General features: G+C 44.6%; 1 protein-coding gene across 3 annotated transcripts in view; it reads right to left on the bottom strand.

The window, feature by feature from the left end:
* Positions 1 to 5,607: 5,607 nt before the first annotated feature.
* SLC4A1AP (solute carrier family 4 member 1 adaptor protein) overlaps positions 5,608 to 19,195 on the bottom strand; it is a 33,307-nt gene continuing 19,719 nt past the window's right edge. The window contains exons 12-15 of one of the 3 annotated variants that reach the window (XR_016442297.1): positions 18,091 to 18,161; positions 15,448 to 15,520; positions 12,572 to 13,586; positions 5,608 to 11,776 (exon numbers count right to left, since the gene is read on the bottom strand). Coding sequence is in view for 1 of the 3 variants with exons in the window: in XM_090046875.1 (XP_089903001.1) it covers positions 13,537 to 13,586; positions 15,448 to 15,520; positions 18,091 to 18,161 (194 nt within the window). In the remaining 2 variants the exon portion in view is untranslated. Of the gene's footprint in view, positions 13,587 to 15,447; positions 15,521 to 18,090; positions 18,162 to 19,195 lie in introns of all 3 variants that reach the window. The other 2 variants (XR_016442298.1, XM_090046875.1) reach the window with 2 other exon arrangements.

Raw genomic sequence — 19,195 nt, 5'->3', positions numbered from 1 at the left:
CATTAGGGATGTCTTACTTATGGTGTATGTAAAACAGGATGCGACTGCGAGGAGAGGCCCAGTTTGCTGAGAACAGGGCTGAGGGTGGGGGCCTCTGCAACTGAGTTACAGCTTGGCTCTGGGCACAGATAATTACTTTTAGTGCCCTTCTCAGTAAGGTCTACTCAGTCGTGGCAGATAAGGATGCATATTGACTGGTATGTATCATCTGCAGAGCACTAAATACCTTCAGTAAATGCACCTGGCTCCAAGATCATTCAAACAAATGACAGACCAGTGTTTGCTCTGCTTTGGTACTGGGGGCACTGGGGAATTGCAACCATTTGCCCAAGGCCCATGTGTGTGGTATTAATAATGCCTCTCTTGTCCACTCACTTGTGCATTAGTGTAGCTATCCCAAGATGCACTTGTGTATCTGTTCCTTATTTCCTGCCTGCACATTTGTTTTCCTGGTAACTGTGAATATATCAAAGCAGGAAAAGTTAAACACACTGAGGATTTTGATTTATTGTTTCATTTTCTCTTCTGAAAACACTCCCTGTTCCTTGTGGAAGGAAAAACCACTGAAGTGCCCATTACAGGGAATTACAGCACATGTGCCGGCACTGGGGCAGGCCCCAAGGCTTCACATAACACATAATCCACTGAGCCTAGACTTACTCCTCAATGCCAGGACACACTGCAAGGACAAGGTTCCAGGAACAATATCTGCAAAGCCTTTCACCATGCATAGACAGCAATATACTTAAAGACTCTCAGCCAGGGATTACAGGGCTACTGTTTTGATCTCTGATTGTCAATACTGTCTATTAGCCTATGTACATTTACTTTTGACTGGTTCTATGTGGGATTATTACAAGGTTGGTGCGACCCCCCCAGAGTAGTCAGCCCCAGCCGTAGCCAGCCTGCCAGAGGCATGACACGGATGGGCATGCGCCGCACCCCGAGGGTCCCCTCGGGCTCTGCGGCCCCCCCCCACTGGGCACCTCAGAGACAGCCGCCCAGACGGAGCCCATGGTTCCGGGCTCCACGCAGACGGAGCCCCTGGCTCTTGGCTGCGGGGGCTCCCTGTCCCTTTTCCAGGCTCTGGGGCCCGGGAGCATGGCCACCTCCCCTTGCGGGGTCTGCTCCCTACTGGGGTCTCTGGCACGCCAGCTGGAGGAGCTCCAGGCCACAGTCCAGAGACTGCGTGCCATCAGGGACTGTGAGCAGGAGATAGACTCCTACTGCCAGGTCCTTCTCCCCCGGGAGCCGCAGGGGAGAGCACCGTCTCCCTCCAGGACTAAGGAGGACTCTGGGACCTCCCGCTCTGCCCAGGCAGGGGCATGGACCAAGGTGGTCAAGGGCCCGAAGGCCCGCCGCACCAAGGCCGCTCCCTCGCCAGAGCTTAGCAACAGGTTCGCACCTCTTGCAGCCCCAGCAGAGACTGCTCAGTTGCCGGCTCCCGCAGGCAACCCAGGCTCAACCACAGCTACTGGACCCGCTCCCCCCAAGACAAAGCGAAAGGTGTTTGTTGTGGGAGACTCCATCCTGCGGGGCACTGAGGGGGCAATCTGCCGCCCCGACCCCTTAGCCCGGGAAGTCTGCTGCTTCCCGGGGGCCCGCATCCAAGACATTGCGGAGAGGATCCTGCAGCTCCTCCAGCCCACAGACTGCTATCCTATGCTCCTTATTCACGTGGGCACCAATGACACGGCTCGGAGCACCCCCAGCCAGGTCATGAGGCGCTACAGAGAGTTGGGAGTGGGGCTTAGGGGTCTGGGAGCTCAGGTGGTGTTTTCATCGATCCTCCCAGTCTCGGGCTATGGGCTGAGGAGGGAGAGGAGGATCCACGCAGTGAACCAAAGACTGCGGCGCTGGTGTCATCGGGAAGGCTTTGGCTTCCATGACCACAGCACACTCTTTGGCGAGAGAGGCAGTGAGCTGCTGGGAAGAGATGGCCTCCACCTCTCCCCCCTGGGGAGGAGGCTCTTCTCAGCCAGGCTGGCTGACCTGCTCCACCGGGCTTTAAACTAAGCCTGCTGGGGGATGGGGGGACTACTGCCACTGCTGGCCCGCTGAGCGACCCTTGCAGAGCCAGCAGACCAAGGCACTTAAGGGAGCCCACCCCTGCCCCAGCCCTGGCACAATCTGTGGGCAAGGCAAGAGCCCCCAAGGGGACACTTGCCTGCCTGTACACTAATGCCAGGAGCCTGGGCAACAAGCAGGAGGGGCTCGTCCTCCTGCTCAGTGCAAAGAAATATGACGTCACTGGGATAACGGAGACCTGGTGGGACTCCACCCATGACTGGACCACGTGTATAGAGGGCTATAGTCTGTACAGGAGGGATTGTGTTGACAAAAGGGGCGGGGGTGTAGCTCTCTATGTCAAGGAAAGCTACATGTCCCTGCAAGCTGATGTTGGCGACCAGCATGGACAGCTAGAGACCCTCTGGGTAAAAATTTGTGGGGAATATGGCACAGGGGACACAATGGTGGGAGTCTACTACAGACCTCCCACTCAAAGTCCCGAGCTTGACCAGGAGTTCGCCCGGGAACTGACTGAGGCCGCTTGCTCCAGGACCTTGGTTGTCATGGGTGACTTCAATTACCCGAATATCTCGTGGGAAGATCGCTCAGCAAAATCCGAGCGGTCGCAAAGCTCTCTCTCGTGCGTGGATGACCTCTACCTGACTCAAGAAGTCTATGGGCCAACGAGAGGCAAAGTGCTGCTCGACCTGGTACTGGCTACGGGGGACGACCTAATCGGCGACCTAGTGATCGATGGGAAGCTGGGTGACAGCGACCATGAGCTGATCACCTTCACCATCCGCCGTAAAGCTGGCAAGTCAGTCAGCAACACAGAAGTCCTTGACTTCAGAAAAGCCCACTTTGACAAGCTCAAGAGGCTTGTCGGTCAGGCCCTTAGGGACCATGACCCGAGGGAGATGGGAGTTCGAGAAGAGTGGCTGCTTCTCAAGGAAGCGATCCTCAATGCACAAGCTAAAACTATTCCAACACGGAGGAAAGGCAGCAAGAAGGCACAGCAGCCCTCCTGGCTCTCCAGGGACCTAGCGGACCTCCTGAGGCTAAAAAGGAAAGCCTACAAAGGATGGAGGACGGGATTCACCTCCAAGGAGAATTATTCTGCACTGGTCCGGTCCTGCAGGGAGCAAACCAGGAAAGCCAAGGCTGCAACTGAACTCCAACTAGCTTCAGGCATCAAGGACAACAAGAAGTCCTTTTTCAGATATGTGGGGAGCTGGAGGAAAAGCAAGGGCAATGTTGGACCCCTGCTAAACCAGATGGGGCAACTGACAACTGACGCCTAGGAAAAAGCCAACCTATTAAATAGGTACTTTGCGTCAGTCTTTCATCAGTCCCATGGGACGCCCATGCCTGCTATGGGACAGGGAAATCTGGGTGAGGGGGATCCCCTACCCTCCGTCAATGCTGACCTCATGAAGGAACATCTTGAGAAGCTGGATACCTTCAAGTCAGCCGGCCCTGACAATCTGCACCCCAGGGTACTCAAGGAGCTGGCGACCGTCATAGCCCAGCCCCTGGCACGGATCTTTGAAAACTCCTGGCGCTCTGGTGTAGTGCCCGAAGACTGGAAGAAGGCCAATGTGGTGCCAATCTTCAAGAAAGGGAGGAGAGTGGATCTGGCTAACTACAGGCCCATTAGCCTGACTTCTATCCTGGGGAAGATCTTAGAAAAGTTTATTAAGGAGGCCATCCTTGAGGGACTGGCCCAGGCTAACATCCTAAGGGATAGCCAGCACGGGTTTGTTGCAGGTAGGTCTTGTTTGACCAATCTCATTTCCTTCTATGACCAGGTGACCTATCACCTGGACAAGGGAGAAGAGATTGATGTCATATATCTTGACTTCAAAAAAGCTTTTGATCTGGTATCCCATGATCACCACTTGGCCAAACTGGCTAGTTGTGACCTTGGCTCCACCACGATCCGCTGGCTGGGAAATTGGCTCCATGGTCAGACCCAGAGGGTTGTAATTGATGGCAGTCACTCATCATGGTGCCCTGTGACCAGTGGGGTCCCTCAAGGCTCTGTCCTGGGACCCATGCTGTTCAACATCTTCATTAACGATGTGGACATTGGAGTCAGGAGTGGACTGGCCAAGTTCGCTGATGACACCAAACTTTTGGGGCAAAGGATCCACGCCGGAAGATAGGCGGGTGATCCAGGCTGACCTGGACAAGCTCAGCAAATGGGCAGATGAGAACCTGATGGTGTTTAACACCGATAAATGCAAGGTTCTCCACCTTGGGAGGAAAAACCTGCAGCAAGCATCCTTATAGGCTCGGCAGTGCTACGTTGGTTAGCACTACAGAAGAAAGAGACTTGGGGGTCATCATTGACCACAAGATGAACATGAGCCTGCAATGCGATGCTGCGGCTAGTAAAGCGACCAAAACGCTGGCGTGCATCCATAGATGCTTCTCGAGCAAATCCCGGGACGTCATTCTCCCCTTGTACTCGGCCTTGGTGAGGCCGCAGCTGGAGTACTGCGTCCAGTTTTGGGCTCCACAATTCAAAAAGGATGTGGAGAAGCTTGAGAGAGTCCAGAGGAGAGCCACGCACATGATCAGAGGTCAGGAAAACAGATCTTACGATGATAGGCTGAGAGCCATGGGACTCTTTAGCCTGGAAAAGCATAGGCTCAGGGGTGATCTGATGGCCACCTATAAGTTTATCAAGGGTGACCACCAGGATGTGGGGGAACGTTTGTTCACCAGAGCGCCCCAAGGGATGACTAGGTCGAATGGTCACAAATTCCTGCAAGACCGCTTCAGGCTGGACATAAGGAAGAATTTCTTTACTGTCCAAGCCCCTAAGGTCTGGAACAGTCTGCCAGCGGAGGTGGTTCAAGCACCTACATTGAACACCTTCAAGAGTCAATTGGATGCTTATCTTGCTGGGATCCTATGACCCCAGCTGACTTCCTGCCCTTTGGGCAGGGGGCTGGACTCGATCTCCCAAGGTCCCTTCCAGCCCTGATGTCTATGAAATCTGTGATGTCTATGAAATCTATGAAATCAGGAAAGTTAACTACCTGCTTTGGAGAGTCAGAAGAACCTAGTTTGTCTCTTCTGCAGCAGGACCATTATTAGCAGAATGGGGAACTTCATCACCTGGACGTTCCTGTTAATGAATAAGCACTTGCATCTTGGTTACTGCTCCCCAGTCTATGGAATGGCAAAGACTACTTTCCCATCACGCTAGTGTTCACAACACACCTTTACATTAGAGAAGGGCAGCCTGTGATTCTCCAGAATGTGAGAAAATCTATTCTAGATACAACCAGTGAAAATCATTCTAGGAACACAAAAATGTTAGGCTCCAAGCCACATTCACAGCTTGAATCTCCAGCTAATCAAATGAGGTTGCACCATCAGGACCTAGTTCATTGCATAGAAAACTATTGACTGTGCAATGAAACCAAGCTGAAGATCATTTCCCAGCTTGACAGAAGAATTTGTTATGTATACAGTGAATTACCAGCTTCCCAGTGTAATAACTGTTCACACATTGTTTCTCTGCTTCTTTCACTGGTTTTGATGATTCATGCTGTTCAGTTGCCCACTTGACATTTCCCAAACCAGTTTCAACTGCAGTCTTTTTCTGTTTTATTGGCTTGAGAGAAGTGTTTCCAATCACAGTAATAGCTTCATATTTTGTTGACAAAAGGTCAGCACAGAAACAAGCCAAACTGTTTTTTAGAGAAAAATATTAGCTTATTTAGTAAGGGCGCATGTGTTGAAGATCAAATTTATGATTAAATTAACTTTGGTTATTTAAAGAAGTTTGAAATAAGAGCTTCCCACACACTCACAAAAGGAAGAACCAGAGCTAGAAATGAAGATAATTATTTTTAGAAAGCTTTTTAGGGAGTTGAGAAATGAAATATTTTTTGTGCAAAAGGTAACAGGATCCAAAGGAAGAAAATGAAAGGAAGAAGAAGGGAGTTGAATTGACAATACTCTCAACCTTGCACCGTGCTAATTTCACACTGCACTTTTCTGTACAGAAGAGAATCACTGAATTAACGCTCAATTACATGGTGATTACTATTTACTGGCCAGGGGTTTGCACAGAATGAGAGAATCACAATGGAAAGAGCAATGGGGTTAATTCTCTCTATTCCTGTTTGAACAGCAGAGTTTCCTACTATATGCTGTGCACTGTTTCTTCTTGTCTGGTTGTAAGTGACTAGCTGTGAGTTGGATTTTTCATATACTTGCACAAATGAGTAACTGTACTTGTAGGGGAAGATCTGCTGAACTCAGTTGGATGTCCTGCATGAATAATGTTACTTAACAAGCATGTGTGCAGAATCAGGTCCTATGATTTTCTTGAAGAGACCATCCAACTAGCTCATACATTCTGCCCAGCAGTGGAGTGACTCTGTTGCTTTCCTCTTTCCATTGCTGCACAGCCCCTCAGGTCCTTTGTGTAATTTCTTTAAACTAAAAACCCCATTCCCTTTAAAGTTCTGGGCAGGCATACTTTTTTTCCCTTTAAACATAACACAGATACAAATTGGGCCAACATTTCATAGTTAAAATACTCTCTAATCAAGCCTCATCTCCACTGGGATTGCATGTCAACTAGCAGGATACTAAGCACATCTGAGCATGTAATATAGGGAGAAGTTAATATCATGTTAGCTGGTTCTAGTTAACCACAGGGTCACTTTAGCTTGTATCCCAATCCTTAGTAGTTAGTTACTTTTGGCCTACAGTGAGTAGGCTTTTAATTACTTTCAAACAAGACTACAAAAGGTTCTTATAATCCTAAATATACAGTGACAGTCATGTAACTGGGGGGTGAGGGGAAAGGGGGGGAAAAAAGCAGCTGCTGCTGGCAGCCCTGCATTTATGATTGCAAACCATTTTTGCTTTGCCCTGGGGAACCCAGCTGCATCTCTACACTGTTGTACAGTAGTCACCTCATATTAATGCTAAAGACATAAGAAGTACCAATTCCAAGTACTGAAAACTTGCTAGGTGCAATGTGTTAGAACAGTGGTTGTCAAGCTTTTTAGACTCAAGACACCCCTCCATAACTATCGCAAATTGATGACAGTGCTTATCTCCTTGCAGAGAGGCAGGGCAGTGCAGTCAGAGGAATGCTCAAGCAGGGTGAGCCTGAGTCTTATTTGCTTATCTTCTCCCATTTCCTGCTTCACTCTTCAAAGGATCTTGCAGTACTCCACAGTTGAGAGAAACTGGGTTAGAAGCTGCATGTATTCTCATTTGTGCTGGGTTGGGATTGTGCCCCTGTTCTCTCTTACAGCTGAGAGAGAAATTGGGACAGTTGTTGGTTGCCATTCTTATCTTTTGATGAAGTGGGGACCATTCCTGAATCTCACAGGTTCCCATCACCAGTGGACAATGAATCATACTGTATCACCTCATGAATAGAACATAAAAGAACTCCATGTGGACACCGTTCATGGATGCAATGGCTATTTCTGATGGGATTTCCTGTACTGGAGGCATTTCCAGCTTGTGTAGGAAGTGGGGTATATAGCCATTTATCTCCTACATGGATTTCTTTATATTCCTTTCATTTGCATGCCATTTATTTAAAAAAAAATGAATGCATTTTTTTAAAATCAGAGCTGCAGTCTCTCAAAGTTACCCCATAGCCATGAAGGAAAGCATCCTTGATGTTTGATGTCAGGGAACAATCACTACTCTGACGCAAGCAAGGATTTTTACCACCACAGTGCTAGCTAACTTTATGGAGCAGGAAGGATGCATCTGCCAGGTGTCTTGGGCATGCTGACATTGCAAACCCCTCCCCTTTGGTATCCATCACTGGCCCCCAGCAGCTCTGGGAACACTGCTTTTCATCCGTCTGCTTCCTCTTCGTTAACTTTCATATTCCTTCCATGTCCCCCCCACCCTTCTCCTCCACTTACGTGGATCACCTTGCATTGGTCTAAGCAGATGCTGTAGCTTTCATTGCATTAGTACATTATTTTCACTGGTGTTCACTTAACCTCAAATTAATTAGGTGCTGATTTCCAGCCTGGTCATGAGATCCCATGCATCGCTTTGACTTCAGCATAAGTTGAAGTTATTAGGCACCTTTTGTAATGAATGCATTATTTTTGTTAGAGATCTTTTTCATGTCCTCCTTGCTATATTCTTTCCAGGATGTTCATGTTCTCCAGTCGACATATCACACCCCTATATTGCTTCTTTTTAAGATCCCATCCAAGTGACTGGCACTGCTTTCCCACAGTAGCTTTAGCCACTGTTCACAGTCATCCATTTCCTCATCTGCAACTTCACTTTCTTCTCCTACTAAGATATTTTATATAGCACCTTTCAGCATAACGGTTGTAGCAGAAGCATTCATGTTGTGGGCCCTGTCAGATTCCAACAAATCTGGTAAATTTTGCTACATACGTTGTCATCAACAATCATAGATGTGCACAATTCTGGAAAAAAAAATCTAGTTTATGACAAGGACATGAGAAACAGCAGCAGCAGAGAATGTCAAAGCATGTTGCAAATATAGTGAAGACTGGGGCCTCAGTGCAGTTAACAGTTTTGCCACTGGTTTCAAAAGGGCCATGATTCTACCCATGAAGTCTCTCAATATTTCCTTAGGAAAAGCATCTCTATTTTACAGCTGAGTAAGTGAAGGCAATAACAGAGAAGGGGAGTTGCCTGAAGTCACCAAGTGCATGGAATTCTTGAGAATTCAGCTATTATTCATGCCCAGGCCTGAGCCTAAGCCACTGACCTACATTTAAACCTTGCCCCCATGACTTGAGTGATAGAAGAAATACCACAGCTCATCAACTGTAAGCACTTCACAGTACATTTCCTTTTAGAAGCATAACAAAAACAGCTGCCTGCACACTGAAATGGCATCTGTTGCTAATTTTGCAGGAAGAAGAGTCGCATCTGCTTTGTGGTGAGACACACCTGAAGCCAAAAGAGCTGCATTAGGAACAGCAACAAAATGGTCACAGCTATGCTTTCAGTGCTGGAAAATAAATAATTTCACCACAGATCCCATCATAATCGCATACAATAGCATATAAGAGCTAAAAGGGCATTACTGGCTTACTGTTATGAAACTGTCTTAGTTGATGCATCTTCAAGAAGTGTAATGGGAATGGGGGGGTGACTATTTGTGGTTAGGGATAAGAAGGTTGATAAGCAAATTACAAGACTTGAGTATCTTTATAACATGCTCTGTTTTAACACCAGCAAAACCTCAGTCACTTTGAGGGGCAGACAGCACAGCTGTTTGTTTCCTGGAGAACATGGCAAGGACAAAGCTTAGACTATCCAAACCAGAACAGATCTAGACCAATTCCAATAGGGAAAAAATTAACTTGTTGATCACCCTGCTTTCTTGCCTTCATGTTAATTATTTATAGAATACAATGCCAAGTTCTTTACAGAGGGAGGCTTAGCTCCTGTCCATTGTAGTGTATCTACATTACAGAAATTCTGCTGTCAGAGCTACATTGGCCACACGTGTGAAAAGATCATGGCCTGCAGGTGATGTAGCTATGCTAGCAAAGATTCTGTTGCTCAGAGGAACTTGTATAAAAAACAAAAAGGCAGAAGAACTCCTGCTGGCAGAGCTGCATCTCTACTAGAACAGGGGGTGTGGGGAGGAATCTCAGCTATGGGGGCTATGGCAGCAGGAGCCAAGCAGGGTAGACTAAACCATTCTGAGATGCTGGTTCTATGACTGATGCCTGGAATAGGTAATAGCTCACCCACAGAGCAAGCAACTTATAAAACTCAGCCTAGTAAATAAAGTCTATAAAGGCCCTGAGCAAAAACAACCTGATAGCCCAGCTTAGAAGATAAGTGTCCTGTCATACTTTGCAAATGCACCTTTGAAAATCCTGATAGAAGCCTATTTTGAGGATAATAGGAGTGAAGGGGAAGAGGCATTCACAAAAGAGGATTTAAACGAAGGAACAGTTCAGATATAAGTGAGAGTGCCGTTTGCAGAAGAAACTTATAGCAAGATTCAGGCAAGGTAGACTGGTGTTGAACCTCACTTGATACAAGACAAGAGGGGGACACTGACAGGGGAATTCAGTGAGAGGACTATAGTAGCAGCAATGCACCAACTAGACAGGAATTAGCCGGCAGGATAGGATGTACAGTTGTGAGGAAACATGACACCATTTAAAAAAAAGCTTAGCAGGTACCTACTACTCACTGCTTAGTGCATAGTAAAAAATAACTACTCTTCCCCTGGCACAAAGATATACCAAAGACTTCATTAGCTGCACAGGTAAGGTCTTCCTCTTCAGAAAACCATGTATTATAATATTTACAAAATTGTAGTGGATGCATTAGGTCTGGCTGACCCTTTAGGCAAGGTTGCAATACAAACAACTACGCTTATGAGCCATCCCCACCAAGTCACTATAATGCATGCTCATTCACAGGCAGCTCTGCACAGCTCCCTTACAGCAGCTCTGCTAGAAGAGTGCAGGAGAGCACCAACTGCTGAACAGACTGCAAGTGTCCTTAGCTAGCTGCTGGGCAGCTGAAGAACTAGATTTTGCTGACAAAACTTAGCATAGGCTAGGTTCTAGTCTAGGGTGCCCTGGAAGAGTCATGAGCCACAGCAAGGCTTAAGCTCCACAACCATGTTGGGAGACTAAAAACTCATTTTTCACCTGAGATCAGAGTGAATTTGAAGCTAGGCAAAGCAGAAGACTGAAGCACTATTAAGTGGAATTTCTATTGAGTCTGTCTAGACAATTAGGTTTAAACATTAAACCTTGATGCATGCCTCAGAAAATGCCTTTTGCTTGTTTTTTAATATAGAAAAATACTAGAGAAGTATTTTTCTGTTGCAAAGAACTTGAAAAGACCAAAACAGCAGAATGCTTTTAATGCTAGGGATTTCTACTTGAAATCTCTGGGGGTTTTCCAAATCATGTTTGCACACCTAACAACGCTAACATTGCATGGCACTCCACATCACCCCTGAAAGGATGTAAGGGCATTCCAGGGTGCTGTGGCACCATGGATAAGAACCACTGCCCAAGACAGAAACAATGCAATACATTCATGTTGTGAAACTTTTCCAATATACACATATAGACACATGCCTGGCTATTGGAAATCATAACCGCACGTGTTAGACTTCCAAGTCTCCAGATATACCCTTCTATCTCTCACTCAATAGGCAAGATGGAAGTAGAAAGCTTCTAACATGTCACCTTAAACACTGGAATATTAAAGCACAAGCCTGTAGAAAACTTATGTCCTTTATACAATACAGAGTATATATGTAAAATTGCATAACCCAAAACAGTAGAATGTGCTGCATTGCAGGATCAAAACATCTGAATTGCTTCATGTGCAGAACTCCAAATCCAGGTATCCTTCAGCCAGCTGCCCAGATATTAGGTGCTCAGAGGCTTTGGGGCACTGATACCCTATACATTTAAATATAAAGAACTGAAAGTTTTGAGGCAATGGAAAGTAATTTTGATAATGAAGTAAACACATGGTACAGAGAATACAATGACTTAATCATGTGCTCTGCACAGGAAACAGCAGCTTTAGATAGTTACTTCTTGAATGCTGAAGAAAGCCTGGTGCATGGACCGCATGATTGCATCAGTGCTATGTACATGCGCAAAGGTCCTGCTGATGACTGCAGAAGTTCAAACCCAGCTCATTAGCTGGATGATTGAATAGGTAGGCTTGAAATCATGCTTCCCCTGCAGAGAGTGGATTTAATTGCAAAGTCACCGGGGTAAGCCTGAAGGCATTTTATGAGGTTGAAGAAAAAGAAAAGGTAGGAAGGAGATATGTTAGAGCTCTAGAAGAGGAATCCTTGACATAATGCAGCGTGTAGATCAGTTTCCCAACCACCGGGCCGTGGCCTGATACTGGGCTGCAGCAGGTTGACCTTGGGGTTGTGGCACAAGCCCCCCGCTTAGAGCCCTATCTGTCCACCCAGACGAGTGGCTGGTTCACAGCCGAGCTTCTGGGGTTAAAGCTGGACAGTGGGCGAACTCTGGGAGACAGGCAGCTTGCTCTGTGCACCCTGTCTCGCTTCCACCGGGCCATGGTAAAAAAAAAAAAAGGTTGGGAACCACTGGTGTAGATGGAGGAGTGCGAGGATGCCCCATAATCTGTTCCACTAGCTCCATCTGGAGGCTATTCTCTTTTTACCTATGATTGCAAAATCACTGGTAAGGGGACATGAAGTGAATGGTTGAAGTCACTTGGTTACAGACTTTAGCATAAGTGGGTGCGGTGGGGGTTGATAACAAAACAACCAACTTATTGAGCAGGGAAAAAAAAGTAGTGGCTCAGAGAGGCTATACCCAAGGCCCAGGCATTATGTACATGGAAATTTAAAAAAGGTGAAAAGCTGTCATGGTAACATACTTATTTCTTTGTTTACAAGACAAAAAGATAATAAACATTTCTATAGAGGTCCCTTACATATAAATTCCCTGGCTGGCTCAGACTTTCAAGTCTAGTACCCTGTTGCCAACAAATGCTTTAAAGAAAGGTCCAAGAAGTTACACGGCTACATAACCTGTACCTTGTAAAGATATGAGGCCGACTGGAGCCAGGGTTAGATGCCTTCAATACTTTTTCACGTCATATGTAATTAGACTGAATCTTGTTGCTAGAGAATGTTCTTTTCTCTAAGAACTGAATAAGATTCAGTGAGGGATTGGACATATCTGCAGGTAACAAGAATATCCAGAATTATAGTCAGTGCTATAAAGTATTTCCTTTGAGTGGTATTAGGTCACCATTAAATTTCATTGAATGTCTTCCTGTCCTTTATTATCTCATAACACAAGAGAAACCCCTAATGCACCATCTCCAAACAAATGATTTTTTACATTCCTTTGTCATATCTTCTTTTGTTAATCTCTTTAAATATAAGCTGCCCTAATTTTTTTCAGTTTTTCATCCGAGCTTTTTTCCACACCCTACTTAATCTCATTTCTTGGCATTCCTTGTCAATTTCACATGAGGGTCTTCTGTATTTGAGTTCCAAAAGCTTTAATTTTTCCTTAAAATGGAACAAGTTTCATTGAGAAAAACCTTGAATTCTGGGTCTCAGTTGCCCTCATAATGACTTCTTAAGTATCAGAAACATTAGTGTTTTCATGTTTATTATATAAAACTAGGCCGGACTCATCAAGCATGAAGTAGAGATTTTGCTTTTATATACAAAAGGAAAAAACACAACTATTTTGTTTACACATTTTCACATCAAACAAAGACCAGCCCAACTGCAGAAGGGAGGGATGAAAAAAGAATACTGTGGGCAAGATCTGGGAGTCTTAAGATTTTTTTTTTTTTTTTATAAAACAAAAGCACAAAAGCAGTGATTAGGAGGTAACTACCAGAGTGAATGTTGATGCCCTGCAATCTGGAACAGCAAATGGAGAGACAACATTTTTGCCACTCACTCAACAGTATATGGGGAAGCCGACCGAGGTGGCTCTGGGATCAGAGAGACCATGCTGCTTCCTAGAGAGCGAGGGAGGCTTAATAGCCATATTTTTCATTCAGATGAGTCTTCCCATCCCCACTTTGACCTGATTGACAAAGAAAAACAAAACAAAACAAAACAAACAACACTGCCCTTCAAGATCAACTCATAGCAAAGAATGAAACTTTATCCTTGGAGAGCATTTGTCAGACAGGCAGAAAGAGGATAACAACTGAGACTTGGATTCCACACTCTAATCTCCTTTTGACACATGCTTAAAATACTTACCAACAGCAGTGGCAGTAACGTATCTATGCAAGGTTACAAAAATCTTTCCCATTTCTATGGTTTCTCTAATGTCTCCATTATGGCAGCTCAGACAAGTAAAATCCTCCTATTAGCAAATCCTCCTATTAGCAAACTGGAAAAAATTGCTCCTTCCAAAGAGGAAACTGGCCAGATGCAAACAGGTCAGATACTCTTCTGGCCAAAAGAGGCAGGAATCTTATTCTGGTTGATTAGTTTGGTAGTGGAGTGCAGTTCTTGTATTACAGCAGAATTCACTTCACTTAGGGCTACACTAGAGTTCTCCTCGGTAAACTTTATTCCTCATCTCCTCTCACTCAGAAGCCAATTGATGTTATAAGTCCCTAATTGTATGTAATTTTTAATGATGTGATGATACATCCACATGTTAAAGTATGGATGCTCAGTAACAGAACATTCATGGCATTATTAAAAGAATTACTGCGTGTTAAATAAAAATGCTTTGAAAGTCAGTTGGAAGGAAAGTTAATTTTTTTCTCTAGCCCCCAAATCAAGTTGGAATTAATGGCCCAGTTCATGAGTCATTTTCTACCTTCACAACCGAGTAAGACTCGTCTCTCCAGAACACGGGAACTAAGGTGCAAGTAGTTTGGGCCAGGAAATCCAGAACAAATTGCAGGGGGGAAGTGCCAAAAACCGCTGAATACTCATAGCTGCCAAAGGACTTCAGTGAGAGCTGACAACCCTCTAAAAATGCTGGATTTAACTACTGTGAGCTCAAAGATCCCTTTTTACCAACACCACCTTTGCTATGCTGTGAATGAGACCACAATAAAAAGTCTGCATGGGCACTTGGCATCTCTGGGGCTGTCTACAATCATTCTGAGGGATAATGACAGCCCTCTATAGGAGTGTAAGAGTGATGTTGTAGCTGTGATGGCTCAGAAATTATGCAAGACTAGGATTTCATAGGGTGAGATCTTTTACTGGATTAACTAAATAGGTGACAGACTTATACAAGGTTTTGAATGCAAGATGTTCTTTGGCAGGTCTTTGCTTTCAAAAGCTTGTCTAACTCTCTCAACTACACAGTTGATCCAATAAAAGATAAATCACCCTAAGAAATCCTTACATCCTCTATAGACACCTGAGCTGACTAGGTTAAAGTGCAACAACAGCAACGAAGCTGTGGCAGCGTAGGCTGCACAGGCCTACATACAACACTAGATATTTAATTTGTGGCTGAAGCCTTTGCTACTGTGATTTCACTGTTTCACCCCAGGACAAAGTAGACTAAAGCTCATGTGGGTGTGTTTATATTGCAGTGTTTTCCCTCATGTCAACAGCGACTTGCTATGGAGATTCTTGCCATACCAGAGGGCTGAACAAGCTAGAGATGGCAGCTCTCTTAAAGGTATTATAAATAAAAGTCACACACACAAAAGTAGCTTTCCAGCGTATCGCCATATGCTTGGGCAAATTAAGCCATTGTAGAACACAGCCAGCATTTCATTGCAGGACTAACAGCAGCACATGCACCAATATGAAAAAAGTTAATTGGCATTCAAAAAAATGCACTGTATGATTATTTTAGATTTTTTTAAAGCCAAAAAAAAAAATTTTTTTAAAGGCACCATGACTATTCTGCAAATAACTTTTGGATGTTGAGGAGTATAAAGCCAATAGAAACAGTTTGATACCTGCAGGAGGCATCCACATGCAATAGTCTGGGTCATCTTCTGGGTAATCCGATGAGGAAAACACTTGATGGACCTGACAAGAGAAGCACAAGAAGAGTTTTTTTAAAGATAAAGCCTGCCTACCACGAAGTCCTACTGGAGAGCTTCATTACAAAAGTTAAAGCAAGTGATGAGAAGGAAAGATGTTACTGGGAGACGGGAATCAAAAGATGAGATAAAGCAGGAATATGGAGGAAAGAGAAAACCTAATTCCATTTGCAAATATATCCATATATTCCCAAGGAAATCAAGTGTTGAGAGTCCTAATGAGGACAGGCTTGTTTATAATAATCCTGAAATCAGATCTGTATTAAGAGTTTCCTGGGAGGCCTAGTCTCCTGGGAAGCATCAACATACTGAACCTAAGTCTGACTGGTTGAATTAGACTTACATACAGAATCACTTTTTGCAGTACACAGATTTTGTAAGACTCACTTTTCTGGCGGGGAAACCTTTTCACATTTAAAGTTCATTTTGAGCAGAGACCCAGTGCTGAAAGTGTCACCCAAAAGGTAAGAGCATGTGCAAAAATGTGATGCAAACATAATTAAAGGCATTGGGTATTATTCTAGTGTTAAGCATTATTCTATGCATAACATGGGTCACCTTAAGCTGAGGCAGTACAAATGTACTGATCCTGCCCTCAATATGTTTCCATGGAACAATATCTTTAAAAGATATAACCATTCCATCTGTGTTGAATTCTTTGGGAAGGATCAGGTAATTACAATGGCTGACTTCATATTATGTTTCTTTGTTAGGTGATCTAGCCATTTTGCAATGGCTGGAATACCAGACAAAACCAAACCAGATGCCACTACATAAACTGCCATATTGGATCAAACCAGTGATCCACCGGTCCAGTAGCCAGTACACAAAATGCACTGCAAGGATGTACAAGACCCTTACAATTAGACTAATATTTTCCCCCAAGGAAATTTCTTCCTAAAAGCCATATGCCCTGAAATATGAAGGATTTATGTTACTTAATTTTGTGCTAGAAATTCTTTCTTTCCTTCTTCATGTCATTGTGACAAGGTATTTGGCAGTACTGTGTCCACTTTTGTCCCCCCTCCCACAAGAAGATGGACAAATTGGAGACTCCAGTGGAGGGCAATGAAAATGGTGAGGGGGCTAGGGCACATGACTTATGAGAAGCTGAGGGAGCTGGGCTTACTTAGCCTGCAAAGATAAGGGTGAGGTGAGCATGCTAGTAGGGAGGGAAAGACTGCAACAAGACCTGGATAGGTTACAGGAGTGGGCTGACATAAACAGGATGCGTTTCAATACTGACAAGTGCAGAGTGCTGCACTTAGGCAGTAGAAACCAGCAGCACACTTATAGAATGGGAAACTCCCTTCTTGAGAGCACGGAGGCGGAAAGGGATCTTGGAGTCATTACTGACTCCGAGATGAACATGGGCCGACAACGCAAGGTCACGGTTGGCAGGGCTAACTGGACTTTGTCATGCATCCACAGGTGCATCTCAAGTAGAGCCAGGGAGGTGATCCTCCCCCTCTATGTGACGCTGGTCAGACCACAGCTGGAGTACTGCGTCCAGTTCTGTGCGCCCCATTTCAGGAGGGATGTGGACAACATTGAAAGGGTCCAGAGGGTGGCCACCAGCATGATCCAGGGACTACAGGGCAGACCCTACACTGAAAGACTGCGGGACCTAAACCTGTTCAGCCTTCACAAGAGAAGGCTGAGGGGGGACCTGGTGACTGTCTATAAACTCACTAGGGGGGACCAGAAGGGTTTAGGGGAGACAATGTTTCCCCTAGCGCCCCCTGGCATGACAAGGAACAATGGACACAAATTATTAGAGAGTAGATTAGACATCCACAAGAACTACTTCACAGTTAGGGCAGCTAGGAGCTGCAACCAACTTCCTAGGGAAGTGGTGCTGGCTCCTACCCTGGGGATCTTTAAGAAGAGGCCTGATGACTACCTGGCTGGACTCATTTGAGTCCAGTTTTTCTCCCACCCAGGCAGGGGGTCGGACTTGAAGAGCTACAAGGTCCCTTCTGACCCTACTTCTATGATTCTATGACTGAGGTGGGATTTAATAGCAGCCTTCAACTACCTGAAAGGTGGTTCCAAAGATGATAGAACTAGACTGTTCTCAGTGGTGGCAGGTAACAAAACAAGGGAAGTTAAGGTTAGATATCAGGAAAAACTCTCACTAGGAAGGTAGTAAAGTACTGGAACAGGTTATTGGTAGAGGGTGTGGAATCTCCATCCTTGGAAGTTTTTAAGACTAGCTAGACAAAGCCTTGGCTGGGATGATCTGGTTGGGGATGGTCCTGCTTTAAAGCAGGTGGATGGACTAGAAGTCCTGAGATCCTTTCCAATGCTTATTTTCTATGATAATATCTCGAGTGCTAGGTGATACCTTCCTTACAGGCTATACTCATTGATGACATTGCCTCCAGTTCACTCTGCAAGAGGAATGGCATCTTGCATAATGGAACAGACTTAGTTGCAACTAACTTCAAATAAAACCAAGATACAATCCCATTTCATTACCAGGGAATCCTCTCAGGCTCTTTACATTAGGAAATGTTTCCTCTGTGTGAAAAAAATTCTGGTACCATTACTTACCTTGCTTAGGCTATTAACTGCTTTAATTTTTTTGGGTCCCTCTTCAGATTTTCTTTTCCATATTCCAGATGCTGGGAAGAAATAAAACCGGTGTTTTACATGACATTGCATCGTAGCCTATGAACCAGCCGCTCTAACAGAAGAGAGTTTATGAAGGGCCAACTTGGGAAAAAACAAAACAAAACAGGAAAAAAAATGAAACAGACCCATTACTCTCATGGCACAAAATTTCAGCTCTGATTTTTTGATTAGGTTTTTGCTGTTAGTAATTTATTGAGCTAAAATCATTTTAGCTCATTGGCAAATACAGCTTAGTGTATACACTCTTTTATTAATCTGATGCTTACCAGTATTCATGATCTAAAAGGCCTTTTCTAACTCTTGCTATTAGAAATACATCTTATAAAAATCAAACTTGTGGAAAATTACATTAGGATACAGCAATGAGCCAAGAAATTCCTCAGACATTGGACATCAAATTGCTGCACTGCAGAAACTTTATATCAAAAGTTGGAAAGAATCTTTAGGAAACATTGGCATCAATGTATTAACAAAAATCATCTCTAGATTCAGAAGCAACAGGTAGTGAAAGAGAACAGCTTGACAGAAAGGACAAATACCCCTGATTTTCCTACCACTTACTCTAATCTTGAGTCACTCTTGTGCCTAACTTGAAACCATAAGAGGAAGAAAAAGTCTCTTTGAAGAATCAGTGCTGGATGGGGGAGAAAAGAATTCATATATATTTGTTCTACATGTTCTTATGCCAAATTGGGGCTTGGCTCTTGAGCAGCAGTGTATTTTTTGGGTTGTTTTTTTCTTTAAAAGAAGAGTGGTAACCCTCGAGTAATTTCTGCAGCACATGCTAATGCTGTATGGTACTCAATGGCACGGACAAAACTCTTCCCACATATTTCCCCTTTCTACTATGCTTGGCTCCTGTATCAAGGGAAGGAGGATAAGAGTACAATTTTCTATGTTGGCATCTTCCTCAAATGTTTCTGTTGTGATGCTACCATGTTAATATAATTCTGAGTTTATATTGTACCAATCCTTCAAGGACTCAAAGCAGTTTACAAATAGAAGGCAAGGATTGGGGAAGAGG

This window comes from Crocodylus siamensis, chromosome 1, assembly GCF_052110815.1.
Source record: "Crocodylus siamensis isolate JL-2025a chromosome 1, ASM5211081v1, whole genome shotgun sequence".
Taxonomy (NCBI): domain Eukaryota; kingdom Metazoa; phylum Chordata; order Crocodylia; family Crocodylidae; genus Crocodylus; species Crocodylus siamensis.
This window is presented reverse-complemented; position numbering and strand designations above follow the sequence as displayed.